Raw genomic sequence first — 17,392 nt, 5'->3', positions numbered from 1 at the left:
TGCTCGGTGTGACTGACACCTGCCCTCCATGCCCTCACTCACTCCAGCTGCTGCTGCAGGTGTGCTCGCTCCTGGGACACTCGCTCCCTCTCTCGCTGGTCCTGCCCCTCAGACCTGCACATACCTCACACCCTCACTTCATGCTCGGTGTGACTGACACCTGCCCTCCATGCCCTCACTCACTCCAGCTGCTGCTGCAGGTGTGCTCGCTCCTGGGACACTCGCTCCCTCTCTCGCTGGTCCTGCCCCTCAGACCTGCACATACCTCACACCCTCACTTCATGCTCGGTGTGACTGACACCTGCCCTTCATGCCCTCACTCACTCCAGCTGCTGCTGCAGGCGTGCTCGCTCCCTCTCTCGCTGGTCCTGCCCCTCAGACCTGCACATACCTCACACCCTCACTTCATGCTCGGTGTGACTGACACCTGCCCTTCATGCCCTCACTCACTCCAGCTGCTGCTGCAGGCGTGCTCGCTCCCTCTCTCGCTGGTCCTGCCCCTCAGACCTGCACATACCTCACACCCTCACTTCATGCTCGGTGTGACTGACACCTGCCCTTCATGCCCTCACTCACTCCAGCTGCTGCTGCAGGTGTGCTCGCTCCTGGGACACTCGCTCCCTCTCTCGCTGGTCCTGCCCCTCAGACCTGCACATACCTCACACCCTCACTTCATGCTCGGTGTGACTGACACCTGCCCTCCATGCCCTCACTCACTCCAGCTGCTGCTGCAGGTGTGCTCGCTCCTGGGACACTCGCTCCCTCTCTCGCTGGTCCTGCCCCTCAGACCTGCACATACCTCACACCCTCACTTCATGCTCGGTGTGACTGACACCTGCCCTTCATGCCCTCACTCACTCCAGCTGCTGCTGCAGGTGTGCTCGCTCCTGGGACACTCGCTCCCTCTCTCGCTGGTCCTGCCCCTCAGACCTGCACATACCTCACACCCTCACTTCATGCTCGGTGTGACTGACACCTGCCCTTCATGCCCTCACTCACTCCAGCTGCTGCTGCAGGCGTGCTCGCTCCCTCTCTCGCTGGTCCTGCCCCTCAGACCTGCACATACCTCACACCCTCACTTCATGCTCGGTGTGACTGACACCTGCCCTCCATGCCCTCACTCACTCCAGCTGCTGCTGCAGGTGTGCTCGCTCCTGGGACACTCGCTCCCTCTCTCGCTGGTCCTGCCCCTCAGACCTGCACATACCTCACACCCTCACTTCATGCTCGGTGTGACTGACACCTGCCCTTCATGCCCTCACTCACTCCAGCTGCTGCTGCAGGCGTGCTCGCTCCCTCTCTCGCTGGTCCTGCCCCTCAGACCTGCACATACCTCACACCCTCACTTCATGCTCGGTGTGACTGACACCTGCCCTCCATGCCCTCACTCACTCCAGCTGCTGCTGCAGGTGTGCTCGCTCCTGGGACACTCGCTCCCTCTCTCGCTGGTCCTGCCCCTCAGACCTGCACATACCTCACACCCTCACTTCATGCTCGGTGTGACTGACACCTGCCCTTCATGCCCTCACTCACTCCAGCTGCTGCTGCAGGCGTGCTCGCTCCCTCTCTCGCTGGTCCTGCCCCTCAGACCTGCACATACCTCACACCCTCACTTCATGCTCGGTGTGACTGACACCTGCCCTCCATGCCCTCACACACTCCAGCTGCTGCTGCTGCAGGCGTGCTCGCTCCCTCTCTCACTGCCATGCTTTCAAATGAACATTCTGACAAAACTACAGCTTCGTTGGTGTTTATAATAGCACCTTTTATATTCCTCCAGCCCCGAACATGTTTAATGTGTGTGCTAGTTTATACAAAAGGAACTGACAAAGGGTGGCATGCGGCTCTTCTATCTCCGTGGTAAAGGAATGGGTAAAAAAAAATTAAATAAACTAGACGAAATTGAAGCATGGTTATAAAAAATAGCAGTCTTCTTTTTAGGTGGTGCAGGAGTAGTAGGGTTTGTAAATGAAGGGTATGGGGGAGGGAGAGAAAGTAGGCCGTCTCACACACTCCCGCAGTAAACTGATGAAGAACCGAGGGTCAACATCAGTTATGTATTTCTTACACGCCAATCAGCTGAGACATGGAACAAAAAGACTTCAAAGACAAAGATTTGTTTCCATGGAACTCTAGTGAAGACAGATATAGGTGCAACCGTCAATTGAAAATGTTATATTTTTTTGCCCAAACTTAAAGGTACGGCCTTTACTTAAGGTTGTCCAGCAGGTAAATACAGCAAATATTTAACCTTTTTTTTTTGTTTTTAATGTAATGCATTTTTGGCATGGCTTGAGTATTGATGGTATATTAGTAGGCTAGTATATATTAAATTTTTCTTTAGTGTAAAGTTTAAGTATCTGTTGAAGGAGGAGTATATACAGAAATGAGTTACACATGCATTAGATGAGTTTTAGAGTTCCCTCTCAATTAACACTTTTACTTTATTCCCCCTGAAAATTGTAAATAAGGGGTTTTGCTGTATTTAAGAAGAAACTGGTTCATTACAGGCTTCACAGCAGAGCCAGGTACATTTTCTGTGGAAGAAGGGATGAAGTGTCACCCATCCATGTACAGTGCTGGCTACACACAGGCATCACATGTTCGGCTCAGACGTAGTCGGGTCTACAGCCTTTCAAACCTGGGCTGTAGATATTGTACTCTAGGAGTGCACCGAGCGGTGGCGAGAGAAGTCACCTGGCCTGGATGTCGCTGATCTGGGCGAGCAGGGCCGCAGCGTTCTCCTCGTGCTGCAGGATCCTGTCCTCCAGGACCTGCGCGGCCTGGGCCATCTCGCGCCGCTCGCGCTTGCGCTCCTGCAGCTGTGCGCGCAGCCGCCGGGTCTGCACCTCCAGCACGTCGCGCTCGTTCCGGTAGTCGTCCAGCTTCTGGCCCAGCGAGCTGCGGGCACCACGCACCGTGTCACGCGCAAGGCACGGACACCGGGCAGGGAAACACACACGTGTTCCACGCCTCACTCACCTCTTCGCTGCTTGCAGTTCCGAGATCTGCTTGTTCAGCGCCTCCACCTGACTCTCCAGTTGTTCCGTGGTCTTGCGCACGGCTTCCAACTCCTCCGACGCGCTCTGCGCTGCCGACTCTGCCTCCGCAGCCTCGGGAACGAAAGCAATCACATTCATCCTCACAGCGCCCGCACCAGCTGGTTAGTACCGACAAACAACTACACATCCGGCCCCCAACAGCCATGCACCCCTCTCCACCTCTCGCCCTGTGCTCGCTCACGTCCCTCCCACATTCTAAACATGTTAGGCTTTGTTCTTTTCTCGTCAGTTAGTGTTGCGCAGTTACTCCTGTGAAAAATCTTCTGACTTGTGAATCAAGACACAAGCACTCTGCTGGGCTATGTTAGTTGAGATTCTAACTTCTATTAAGAAGCTCGCATAGTCAGGGGTGTATCTGTGTTAGTTAGGCGGGAGGATAAGTGTTCTAGCGCGGTATAACCTCAAAACCACGGTGTTTACCAAACAAGAGTTTTGAAATTTTCCAGCTTTTTTTCTTGTTTTTCCCGATATTCTTTTTTAGTTTTCGTGATTATTTGTAAGACAGGAGTTAGGGCTGTAATAGATGAGTATAGCAAATGCTAAGAGTGACATGCAGTGGGCGAATAACAGTAGGCCTGTGCAAATATCAGTTTTTTAGTTTGAATCAAATACAAATAATAATACCAAATTATTCTCGAATATGAATATCAAATTTGAATAGTGAGAATTGGAATTAGTGTCACACTAAATAAACTTTTTCATATATGTTACAAATACATACGGAATGAAAAAGTAAGTTTTGGGAGATGGCTTTTGGAATCCCAAAACCCATTATTTTTCTCCTTTCATTGTTTAGTTTTTGAGTTGCAATGTTTGTTTCATCAGCATAGATACATACAGCAAGTAAACTGCTACTGTGTCGCATGGTGTTAGATTGACTGGGACTATGCCATTGAAGCTATGGCATTCAATTCTTTTAATGACCATTTCGAAGAGTTTCTGTGTAATGTTTATCTGTAGTCCATTGCTGTATATGTTTATTTATTCATCCTACTATACTGGTACATGTGACGAAACAAACACAAATCATATTTTGTTTTCAAATGTTAAATGTCACAAATATGCCGTGTTTAGAATAGTTCAAATGACTATTCAGTTTTGTTTAAGGAAACAGAAGTGAAAAAAACTTTGAATACTTGTTGCATGTTTAATATGTCGCTTATTGTTCATGTTTTTGATTATGAATTCTCATTAAAACATCAAAAAAACTGTATTTATATCGCACAAATTATTTAACCTCAACAGTGAATGTCGGTATATGACAAACACATGAGGAATGCTATGTAAAATATTAGTATGCGAACAAATACTGTATATGTTATTTGGAAGTGTTAGTATTCAAGATTGAATTGAATATGAATAATAAACTATTTGTGTTCATGTTCAAAAACTCGCAAAGGCCTACCATTAAGACATCAAAATACACGGATGGACAAGATACTGCGGAGAAAACTCAACTAGTGGGTGCATCCAGCCCAGTTCTTTTTATTAAACTTTAGTTCACCATGATGACCACCACAACAAGTAATCAACTGCACAGTTAGTAAATACAACTGCAATTTTAATGTAACTTGCACGTTGACTGTAACGTAAAGGCACAATGTCAACACCTTCATTCGGAAGAAGTAACATGATTATTCATGGTTTACAATCAATTTTTGAAAAAATACTTGTCTCTTAACTTGTGTTATTATAATTGTTACAATATTCTATTTGGGATTATTTTCAACATTCAGTAAATTAGTAAGTATGTAGTATGTTTACACAAGCTAAAAAGCTCCGTGTTTATTTATTTGAATTTAAATGTCTCCTCACCCTATGAAATAAGTCCTAGTCACGCCCATGACTATAAGCATATTTAACAGTTGCATATGTAACTTCTATGCTAGCAGGCAAACAACTAGTTTATTTTAGTTACAGGTTTATACATACGCGTGCTCAACACGACACGTAGCGTTCCAGCCGACCAACCCGTCACACATGCAGGTAAAGTGTTTGATTGCTTTGTGCCGTCTCAACCATGTGAGGTGGTTCTATTGTGTTGCCTGCTGTGTTTTATGTGTTCATCTATTAAGGGCCTTAGACCCCCTAGTGGCATATTGTTATGACTCGCTCTGAGCACTCTGGCAAGCGGCTTCGAGGCTCGCCCTGAGTCAAACACGAGGTGTCAGCAATTTCAACACCGCCAGCGAAACAGCGACGCGGGTCGCCGCTGCGAGAGAAAAGGGGACAACACGGAACATCAACACGGACGCAGACAGAAGGATAAAAACGACAGCCACCGTCGAGAAGGGGCTTCTTCTGGTCACCGGCGACTGGACGGCTGGAGTCGCGACATCGGAACTACGGAGCGCCGTGGTCCTCGGCCGCCGCAGTCTGTCGTCGAGAACCTGCCGCGAGCGCGACCCAGCACAGCGTGGGTAAGGAACCTGCCGAGGTTGGTAGCGAGGCTCCCCGATAATTGTCGGAATTAGATGACAGCTAACACTGTAACGGTACTTGACAGTAAATCAAGTCTCTATATTGAATTGTCTTTCATTGTTAGTCTTGAGCCCCCTATCACCCTGTCTTGGAATAGTCATGAATTGAGATCATCTATAGTTGAATCATAACAATGGTGGAGGTGCCTTAAGTTTCCCACCTCTTGCTGCGAGCTACGAGTTTATCACCCCACCACCGACCCTTTTCTGTAATATTTTGTTTTACAGGTGTAGCCAGACCTATCACACCTATTAAATAGACATAGTGCTTATATAAAATTTGCATGCAAACTAACCTTTTTTAATGCTGCCTTGCTTATACTAACTCTAGTATTAAGAGTGTAATTTGTTAGTAATGTTAATATATGGCGAATGACGAGGGACCACGACCTATTAAAAGTGCAGCCAAGCGATTGTTTGAAACACTGTCAGCAAGCCCCGGCTCCAAGGCTAGCGCCTCGCAAGTACGGCTGAGTCAGGATACAAACATAAATGCCACACAGGATTTTAACTCGTTAGTCGCACGAGCACAGCAGCTTGTTACCACTAATCCAGAGGTGGTACAACAGTTGGATCACACAGGGAGACGTATCACTCGAGCATTCCTCAGTAAACTTGTTTCACAAGGAGTAGAACCAACACAGAACACTGACATAGAGTATGACAACGTTCTTAACCAGATAGATTCAGGAACATCAACCGGGGAAGACAACGGTAGAATCGCTGTAAACATAAAGGACAAACACATGGAAACACACACATACGATAATAACATGGCACAGCAACCAATTAAAGTTTTCCTAGAGTCTCAAATACCTATAGGTACAATTCGAAGGCAAAGCGTTCGAAGATATAGAAGTGTTCCTACACAATTACAATACAATTGGAGAAATCAACAGATGGACAGACCAGGACCGACTACAGCGGTTAGGACTATATCTACGAGGTACAGCCAAGAGGGCGTATGAAAACTTACAGACAGCACAGGACTCAACCAGGGCGTGGCAACAGACGGTCGAAAGATTAAAAGCCTTGTTTACGCCGCCAGACAAACTTAATAGACGCAGACAAGAATTGCTCTCTCGAAGACAACAGACAGACGAGAGCAGTCTCTTGCATGTCGAAAATATAGTGTACCTAGCAAAACGCTATAAGGCAGATATGAAGGACGAAGAGATTTCGGACATTTTGTGGAAGTCACTTTTACCATCTGTCGTGGACAAGTTGATTTTGCAAAACATTCATACGTTAGATGACATGAAATCATGCTTGAGAAAAATAGAAATAGGAAATAGTAGATACAAAGCCAACATTGAAAACACAACACTTAATACAGAATCATTAGAAAAGGAAATAAGTAATTTAAAAGAAGAAATACGTAGTCTAACAGTCAACAATGCTAGCACGAAACACAACATACAGCAACAAGACAACCACGAAAAAACAAGAAAACCACAGTACAGGCCAAGGGAAGTAAGATACAGGGACAGGACATTTATAAACAATAGATCGGGATATAGAAGCAAATCTCCACAGTATGCTCTTAGTAATAGTTGCGCACAGTGTCAGCATGCTCAACACTTTATGCGACAGACACATTACAGGCAGTCGCCGAGCCAAAATAATAGCTGGAGTCATAGAAGAGAGCAGCGTGCGAATTATGACAAAGCTGAGAATATAAGAACTGAAAAGAGACATAAAGGTTTGAATGGGAGAACGTTCAATGAACGAAGACAGTACGAAGACAGACAATGGAGGAATAACAATGAAGATGATAGGAGCAAGAGCAGAGACATAAACAGGGATAACTGGCAATACAGAAATAAGAACAGGTCGTATGAGCAACATTCAAAAAACGAATATTGCAGGGAGTGAAAACAGTGATTCCCGCGCTCCCAAAGCAGAAAAAAATAAACGGAAATCAATCAAGAATAAAAAGTAGTTACGCCGAAGTTAGCAAGCGAAATGCTACGCCTGATAATAAATGCATTTCGCTGTACACAGAAACCAATATAGAGCAATTATTAAAAAGATGCCTAAAAGAATAGAACACGAAGAACCAAGGTGTGAAATAAAAATTTCAAGAACTTCAATAGCACAAGAGAAACAAAACTGTGAATGTGCAACAAGGAGAAAGTCAAAGGATAAGGAAGGTCAAGAAATTAATGGTCAAGAGCAAACGGGAAATTATAACCAAGACACAGAACAACAAGACGGAATAAATGTAACAGAGAACGACAGATTTAATAAAGTTGCACAGGTAAAAGGACCAAACAAATTCCGGGATACATGCGCAATGTGTTTTTACACAGGACATCATTTAGATAAATGCCCATTATTTACCAATCAAGATTTTGAGTGGCACACAAATGTGTCAGAAAGGTTCAAGGAATTTCAACGTAAGTTTGGTTAGCAAAAGAAACAACCCGACTTGCCGTGGAGAGAGAACAATACACACAGGAAGTATCGCAGTAAAATTGATGACGCGGCGACAGCAGGCGCGCGTGCACCGCTACAAATGCAGAGTAAGCAGGGAGGCGACTTAGCTGACAAACAAGGTCGTGACGAGGAAGGAAGAGAATCAGCTGACCACATGCGGGAAAAAAATAACAAGACACGAAGAACGCCCAAGGTCGCTGTGAAGATAGTAGAGGCCACTAGAATTGCATTAAGAGACACAGGAAGTACGCGCAGTTGCATTGCGTCTACTATCGTCACCAACCAACCACTAGAACCATTGAAGGAAAAAATCACACTTGTTGGAGCGACAGAATCACTCCCGACTCCGACACACCAGGTGAAATTAACATTTAGTATACAAGGATATTCATACACACATACATTCCTGGTAATCAAACATTTAAGTTTAGATATAAAACTTGGGTGTGACTTTCTACAAAAGTATAACGTGGTCCCATTTATGAAAGAAGGCATAATTGTCATGGAAACAAAAAATCCCAGAAAATGATTCAAATAGAAATGATAAATGAAAACTTCCAAACATATGCAGGTTCGATTCAAGAATGTACTCGTAAAGTAGAGGAAATGCAGGACGAACAAGCGAAGTCACCATATGAAGGAATAAATAAATAGTTATCTCAGCAGGAACAAGCAAAGTTACAACGACTTATTAAAGAAAATGAAGATCGCTTTGCTTTTAAAATACAAGATATCACAGAAACGAAAAATTATCAAATAAAAGTCGAACTGACAACAGACAAACCGATCCACACAAGACCGTACAGAATCGCGCCAAAAGTTAGAGAAGCTTTAATGGCACAGGTGCAGCAAATGGAGGCAGCCGGAATTATCGAGAGGTCATACAGTGCGTACGCAGCACCATCACTGGTGATACAGAAGAAGAACGGAGGAATACGCTTCTTAACAGACTTTCGTCTCTTAAATAACTACGTCAAGAGAATGTCATATTCTTCACCACGAACGGACGATATATTACAGACGTTACAGAACTCGCGATACATAACATGGACCTATTTTCAGGATTTTACGCTATACCGGTAAGGAAGGAAGACAGACATAAGTTAGCTTTCACTATTGACAAAATAGGGTTATACCACTACAATAGAATGCCAATGGGACTTTCAAACTCACCAGGTTATTTTCAAGAGTTTATAGATATTTTATTAGGACCACTAAGGTGGCACTCTGTGATAGCATACGCAGACATTTTTGTTATGGGAGACTCATTCGAGGAACATCTACAAAATTTACAGGATGTATTAAACAGGTTACGGCAGTTTCACGTAAAAGTCAACCCTGCAAAGTGCAAATTTGCACAGGATGAAATAAAAATATTGGGACATTGTATAACACCGAATGGAATAAAACCAGATACAGACAAGGTGGAAGCCATAAACCGTATGACACAACCAAAAAACATTAAGCAATTACGGTCATTTCTGGGCATGACTTCATACTTAAGGAGATACATAAAAAACCACGCAACAGTGGCAGAACCATTAATAGAGCTTACAAAAAAACAAACGAACCTCCATTGGGGGGTAAAACAGCAAACTGCTTTCCAACAGTTAAAACAGGCAGTCTCGGAAGTACCACTATTAGAAAAATTTGTTGAAAACCGAGAAACAATTTTAGAATGTGACGCATCACAAACGGCAATAGGTGCAACCTTAATGCAAAAGGATGAACGCGTAAACTGTCACATTATAGCTTATGCATCAAGGAAACTGACATCCAATGAAACTCGCTGGTCAACAACAGAACGAGAATTAGGCGCCATAAAATATTTCTGCCATCTGTTTAAGCAATATTTATATGGCAGACATTTTATTATTGAGACAGACCATGCTAGCTTGAGATACTTAAGAAGCATGGCGGAACACAATACGCGAATACAAAAATTTGCCACATCAGTTGCTGAGTTCCACTTCGAAGCAAAAATAGTGAAAGGTGCGAACAATAAAATTCCAGACGCTCTATCACGTGTGCCGACGACAGATGAGCAATACATAAATAAGCGCGTAGGAAACAAGGAATATATAGTAAGAGCATGTCACGCTTGAGGTAATTAAATTTTTCACTCTCTTGCTGACGCAATATTTCCGGAAGAAAATAAGGAAAGTGAGGTACAAACAACCATTGCTAAACACATCCACAAAAACTGGAATGATTACAAAACAGTTTACGAAAATCTGGGTAGCCCTATATTGAACAAAGAAAAAATTCTAGTAATAAACATGAGTAAGGACAAGGTATTAAGTGAGCCTATATTACACGCAGCCGTGGAAATTTATCAGATCAATACTAAGATAATTGATATCGAAACAGGTCAAGAGAAAAGATTCGAAACTACAATACCTACTCAAACAATAGTGCTACTCAAACATAACAAACATAATAAACAAGTATTCAAAACAGTAGTGTTGAACTCCAGGTACGATATAGGTATTGAACGAGATGAAGATTTACTATTTTCAGTGAACGACATTGTAAACACATCACCCTTCCAAGGAGAATATAGTGAAGACCCTCATATTCAAAAATTAAAAGTAGCCCTTACAGACCCGGAACATGCGGAGGGAAAATACATCAAATTAGTTCGGCGTTATGGAATGAAAAATAATGGGGAAATATATTATAAATTAAATACACCGGGAGGAGAAATTCATCTGACACTAGTCCCTAAAAATTTTCAACGGAAATTATACAAGCCCACCATGATGAACTTTTAGGAGGCAGCCATTTCGGCATATTTAAGACAATTGCAAAAATACAATGAGTAAGGACGTAACAAATTATGTCACATCATGTGAAATTTGTCAAAGAGCTAACAAGGGCGTGAAAAACCATCGGGTCAATTGCAACCAATTGAACCGCTACCAATATTTAAACAGTGGGCACTGGATGCCAAAGGTCCACTTACTTGTACCAGGAATGGCAACAAGTATATTCGTGTTATGACAGAATATGCGTCAAGATTTGTAGTTGCTAAGGCAGTACCAAGAATCGACGCCGAGACTTGTGCAGAATTTATCAAGGACGTTATTCTACGTTTTGGATGTCCAGACAGGCTGCTGACGGACAGAGGAACGTCATTTAATAACGAGTTAGTAACAAAACTTTTACAAAAACTGCAGATCAAGAAGCTCCAGACAGCAAGTTTCAATCCCTGTTGTAATGGATTGGTGGAATCTATTAACAGTGTAATTGGAGAACAACTGACAATATGGGCAGCGGAAGACACCCGCGGATGGGATGAATATCTCCAATACATAATTAGTATTAATTATAACACGACAGTAAATTCCAGCAGTAAATACACACCCTTTTTCCTTGTACACGGGGTTGAGGCCATGCAACCATCACACGCTGTGCTTGGGAAATTTCCACGTCGGCCGGTAGATTGGGAAAAACACTTACGTAGTGATAGAGAACAGGCAAAAATAAATATCATGCACAGTCAAAAAACACAGGAAACCAATTTTAATAAGAAATTTAAAGTAAATACATACAAGGAAGGTGATTCCGTTTGGCTTAGACGTAAAGCTCGGCATAAGTGGTTTATCATTTAAATACATAGGTCCTTTCCAGGTTGTCAAGGTTTTGGGGCCAGCGACAGTAGTGTTGAGAATGAAGAAAGGTAATGAAATGATCAACGGTGTCAACACGTCATTTAAAGCGAGCATACATAAACCGACAGTTCGTACTGTTATCAGAGTGATAATGCTCGGCCTAGTAATAAGAATAACGATAACAATAAGACAGTAAGGCAAGACAAATATATAGTAGAGTATGTATGAACCTAATGGCATGTTTTGTATTACAGGGGGAGGAGCCAATCATGGAGTTCTTTCAGGGAATTTGGCATCTATTAATACTCAGCATGTTTGCAGTCAGTGTCGTTAGTAACAATATGCCTAGCTTTCGTACTTAGGCGGGTGTGTATTGGGGAAAAAATATATATGAGTAGGTAAGTATAAGGATACAACAAGACAGCCGCAAACCCGTTCCAACCTTCTAGGAAAAAGCAGCCAAGGTACAAGTCTATATGGAAAAAAACCCACCCATATAGGTGTAGGTACAATAGTTAATAAAACCTTATCCTATAAAATTCCCTCACCATGGTACCAATTTTCACTCCCGGGAGTTCACGTTATGTAGCGCTAGTGGACAAGAGTTAAGGGTCGACCCGTTTTTATACAATAAAATAATGGTATAAGTTATAAATCTTGTAGATAAGTGTCCATGTCAATAAGTTACTGAGATATAGTATATAAGGAGTAGTTTAATAAAATAAATTATGATATTAGTAATAGTAAATACAATAAATTATAACTTACAGCTTATAATATAGGAGGATGGCATATGCTATAGATAGTAGGTAAATGTTATTAATTAGATATAAGAAGAAAAAAAAGGATGTGTGTGTGTGTGTGTGTGTGTGTGTGTGTGTGTGTGTGTGTGTGTGTGTGTGTGTGTGTGTGTGTGTGTGTGTGTGTGTGTGTGTGTGTGTGTGTGTGTGTGTGTGTGTGTGTGTGTGTGTGTGTGTGTGTGTGTGTGTGTGTGTGTGTGTGTGTGTGTGTGTGTGTGTGTGTGTGTGTGTGTGTGTGTGTGTGTGTGTGTGTGTGTGTGTGTGTGTGTGTGTGTGTGTGTGTGTGTGTGTGTGTGTGTGTGTGTGTGTGTGTGTGTGTGTGTGTGTGTGTGTGTGTGTGTGTGTGTGTGTGTGTGTGTGTGTGTGTGTGTGTGTGTGTGTGTGTGTGTGTGTGTGTGTGTGTGTGTGTGTGTGTGTGTGTGTGTGTGTGTGTGTGTGTGTGTGTGTGTGTGTGTGTGTGTGTGTGTGTGTGTGTGTGTGTGTGTGTGTGTGTGTGTGTGTGTGTGTGTGTGTGTGTGTGTGTGTGTGTGTGTGTGTGTGTGTGTGTGTGTGTGTGTGTGTGTGTGTGTGTGTGTGTGTGTGTGTGTGTGTGTGTGTGTGTGTGTGTGTGTGTGTGTGTGTGTGTGTGTGTGTGTGTGTGTGTGTGTGTGTGTGTGTGTGTGTGTGTGTGTGTGTGTGTGTGTGTGTGTGTGTGTGTGTGTGTGTGTGTGTGTGTGTGTGTGTGTGTGTGTGTGTGTGTGTGTGTGTGTGTGTGTGTGTGTGTGTGTGTGTGTGTGTGTGTGTGTGTGTGTGTGTGTGTGTGTGTGTGTGTGTGTGTGTGTGTGTGTGTGTGTGTGTGTGTGTGTGTGTGTGTGTGTGTGTGTGTGTGTGTGTGTGTGTGTGTGTGTGTGTGTGTGTGTGTGTGTGTGTGTGTGTGTGTGTGTGTGTGTGTGTGTGTGTGTGTGTGTGTGTGTGTGTGTGTGTGTGTGTGTGTGTGTGTGTGTGTGTGTGTGTGTGTGTGTGTGTGTGTGTGTGTGTGTGTGTGTGTGTGTGTGTGTGTGTGTGTGTGTGTGTGTGTGTGTGTGTGTGTGTGTGTGTGTGTGTGTGTGTGTGTGTGTGTGTGTGTGTGTGTGTGTGTGTGTGTGTGTGTGTGTGTGTGTGTGTGTGTGTGTGTGTGTGTGTGTGTGTGTGTGTGTGTGTGTGTGTGTGTGTGTGTGTGTGTGTGTGTGTGTGTGTGTGTGTGTGTGTGTGTGTGTGTGTGTGTGTGTGTGTGTGTGTGTGTGTGTGTGTGTGTGTGTGTGTGTGTGTGTGTGTGTGTGTGTGTGTGTGTGTGTGTGTGTGTGTGTGTGTGTGTGTGTGTGTGTGTGTGTGTGTGTGTGTGTGTGTGTGTGTGTGTGTGTGTGTGTGTGTGTACAATAAGAACATAATTATGTGGAAATTATTTTTGTGTCTCCATACAAAACTTAATTTTATATTCCATTTGTGTCAAAGATATGTTCCTTTTAGATGATATACAGTTATCAAAGTGTCTGTATATTTTTGTTGTCCAAAGTGGTTTGTATTGTAATTTGTATATTTTGTTATTAGTTTTTGTCTTAATTTTGTTTTTGTTTGTATTTATAATTTATTTCACTTTATTATCTGTCTTTTGTATGTAGTAGTTGTCTTGTATGTCGTGCTCAACGTTTAGACTCACTTTGAGTGTTGCTGTGAATGTAACAATGTATAAATAAATAAATAAATAAATAAATAAATAAATAAATAAATAAATAATAGAGTAAAATTACAAAAAAAAGACTGGTTACCATACATATAGTCAGAGTATGTTCATATAAATTGTATTCATATATTTATAATACAACTAACATGTATCAAGTTGTTAACACGTTGATTATATTAATTAGTGTTGTGTTATGTTATACCGGTTGTAAAGAATCAATGTAATCACAAATCAGTACCCTCAGAGTCAAAATAGAAATGTTATAACAACTGTAGAAAGTCTAGCTGTCACACCACGTCAGGAAAGCGAGTCGATCCGCGTAACCGACCGCGAGAGAAGAAAGGACACGTGGCGCTCCGAGCGTGAAGGCACCTACAGGAATATCGGGTCCGCGGCTGATGCATCAAGACACCTACGTCCCGCTTCAAGATGCAGTTACCAGTGTCCTCTTGAACTAGGCTGAGGACAGCCTCTTAATCCAACCAGGGGGAGAGTGTTATGACTCGCTCTGAGCACTCTGGCAAGCGGCTTCGAGGCTCGCCCTGAGTCAAACACGAGGTGTCAGCAATTTCAACACCGCCAGCGAAACAGCGACGCGGGTCGCCGCTGCGAGAGAAAAGGGGACAACACGGAACATCAACACGGACGCGGACAGAAGGATAAAAACGACAGCCACCGTCGAGAAGGGGCTTCTTCTGGTCACCGGCGACTGGACGGCTGGAGTCGCGACATCGGAACTACGGAGCGCCGTGGTCCTCGGCCGCCGCAGTCCGTCGTCGAGATCCTGCCGCGAGCGCGACCCAGCACAGTGTGGGTAAGGAACCTGCCGAGGTTGGTAGCGAGGCTCCCCGATAATTGTCGGAATTAGATGACAGCTAACACTGTAACGGTACTTGACAGTAAATCAAGTCTCTATATTGAATTGTCTTTCATTGTTAGTCTTGAGCCCCCTATCACCCTGTCTTGGAATAGTCATGAATTGAGATCATCTTAAGATGAATCATAACAATATGCAAAGTTGAGCCTTATTCAGTCACGAAACAAAAAAAAGTCAAATTTTATTTAGGAATTTAAAGAAACAAGTCTTAAATGGGATAGCATTTAACCCATAAAAAACTATGTCGCCGCCATCACTGATGATGTGTCGCATCACCGTTCCAAGGAAACGTCGAAGATGGCCAAGTAGGTATAGCCTTGCTTCTCAGAGGGTCAGCATATGTGTAACGAAAGAGAGCACAATTTGTAATCATGTCGCCTGCAGCGGTGATTTATACAATAAACACTTGTATATTCTATTATACAACAATTCTAATTCTAACCCAGCGAGATTGTTTAGAAAGATGTGTATAAATATTGCTCAAAAATACTTCAGGGTTCTGAGGTTCTGGGATATTGATTTAATCACAGACAACTGTGAACCACTGCATATGCTTCATGTAAGAGCGCTCAGTTGAGTCCACGTGGTTGTGCAGGCACATCGCATCCAGGTTAAGCCACTCGCTGAGGATTCCATCTCGCAGTTCCACCAAATTGTAGGGGTGCTGATGTCGCTGTTCCAGCATGTCCCACACATTTTCAATGGGGTTCAAGTCAGGTGATTTTGCAAGCCCATTGATATGTAATAGGGTGGGGGAGTGTTCATGATACCAGTCGCATATGTGTCCATCACGATGAACTATGATGTCATCTTGAAGTATCAGGATATCAATAGCATACTCACCATGCAGATGTTGACTTAAGGGGCCCACCTACCCGGGCACACACACGACATGCAGAGCTTTAGGAAAAACAACGCAATTTCTAAACTAGTCAAGTTATCCGGGTGGAGTCTGCTTACGAAAAGCATTTAAGAGTTTGTCGAGGACCGAAAAGTACTTTTGATTTCGGATTAAAGTTTTAAACTGTATTTATAGAAGAGTTAAAATGGCTAAAACCCATGTTTTCAGAGTAATTTTTAGGCATGAAACAACCCACAGACCCTTGAAAGCACTTAAGGGACTTGCATTACCCCTTTATCTTCATTTCTCCGCAATATAATGTTAGGTCACCGCTCAAATTTCACAGTTATACTGTGACGACGAGAAGACTGTGCACCAGTTCAGAGCCTTGCGCTTAGAGGCGACACAGCGCTAGAAGCACCGGCAAGCGTCGCACTTATCATCCAGCCTCACTAACACACATACACCCCTGACGAGGCGGGCCCTTAAAGGCAACACCTGATCATTCAGAATGTTTAAATAAACTTGCTGGTTCATGTTAATGGTCACCAATGTAAGCGACCCAATCCATGATAGGTGTGTTGGTCGGAATGAGTGGTATTCGTGGAAGTAGTACATCTTCACCTTCAGAATTGTTGCTTCAATTAGATTGTTCATTATTTTTTTAACTACTAATTGTGTGCCATTGCATAACTTTGGCTGAATGATGTTTCAGAGTAATATAATTGGCACTCTAATTTTCAAATTCCGAATGTGTGATGGTAATGCAGTAACATCGAATGAATTAAGAAATTCCGTTGGAAAATTCACTAGTTCACTTTGGTTTATCACAGAGTCAATGAATTTGTATATCACTGTTTCACTGTGATTCTGTTTCGAATGATGTTCCTATCGTATACATCAACATTTTTAGCTGCTAGAATGGCTCTTCTGCTTAACCATATGTGATTTTGATGATTTGTTTAGATGCTTTGGAAAACCTTGTTTACTATTTATTCTTTTGAATTCATGATATCACAAAAATTATATGGGAAAGTAATTTTTCCAGTTTCTGGATCTGTAGGTACAGAGCCGTTACTGACCTCGAGTACTTGTCTTGAACATGTCAGCTGCTGGATCGGTTTGAAGCTGAACTCTCATAGTTGTTAAATGCATTTCTTTGACAAAAATGTTGAATATTTCAAATTGGTATAACTGGAAGCATTTGCCTGAAGTCATCTGATATTAATATAATGCTACAAAAAAAATTTAACCGGATTATTTCTCAAGTCTTTCAATGCAGCTAATGCTTCCAATGCCTTCTTGTGAGTCAACTCGTAAAACTACCACTAGTACTGGCAGCCCTGGCAGCAGAAGGAATCTGGCCAGTATTTCTGACATTTTCATCAGCTTCTGTTGATGTGTTTGTTCATGCTTTAATTTGCTCTTGATGCAATTTCCCGTAGAATGGCTAATTAAACAGTCACTAGGCCAAAAACAATGTTATTTCCTCTGTGAAAATCCTTTTCCAGAACTGATACATGGAACAAGGAATAGGTTGCTTGGTTCAAGCTTTGTTACTTTCACTTGCGTACAATTGA

At 43.0% G+C, this 17,392-nt stretch overlaps 1 protein-coding gene across 6 annotated transcripts in view; it reads right to left on the bottom strand.

Annotated features, from left to right (window-relative positions):
- Positions 1-17,392, bottom strand: part of LOC134540456 (structural maintenance of chromosomes protein 6) — a 216,672-nt gene that overhangs the window by 167,348 nt on the left and 31,932 nt on the right. For all 6 annotated transcript variants that reach the window (XM_063383218.1, XM_063383219.1, XM_063383221.1 and 3 more), the window contains 2 exons: positions 2,983-3,113; positions 2,698-2,901 (listed from right to left, as the gene is read on the bottom strand). In XM_063383218.1, the coding sequence (XP_063239288.1) occupies positions 2,698-2,901; positions 2,983-3,113 (335 nt within the window). The remainder of the gene's footprint in view (positions 1-2,697; positions 2,902-2,982; positions 3,114-17,392) is intronic.

Source organism: Bacillus rossius, chromosome 16 (assembly GCF_032445375.1).
Source record: "Bacillus rossius redtenbacheri isolate Brsri chromosome 16, Brsri_v3, whole genome shotgun sequence".
NCBI lineage: Eukaryota > Metazoa > Arthropoda > Insecta > Phasmatodea > Bacillidae > Bacillus > Bacillus rossius.
The sequence above is the reverse complement of the archived record's forward strand: the minus strand, read 5'-3'. Positions and strand labels throughout refer to the sequence as shown.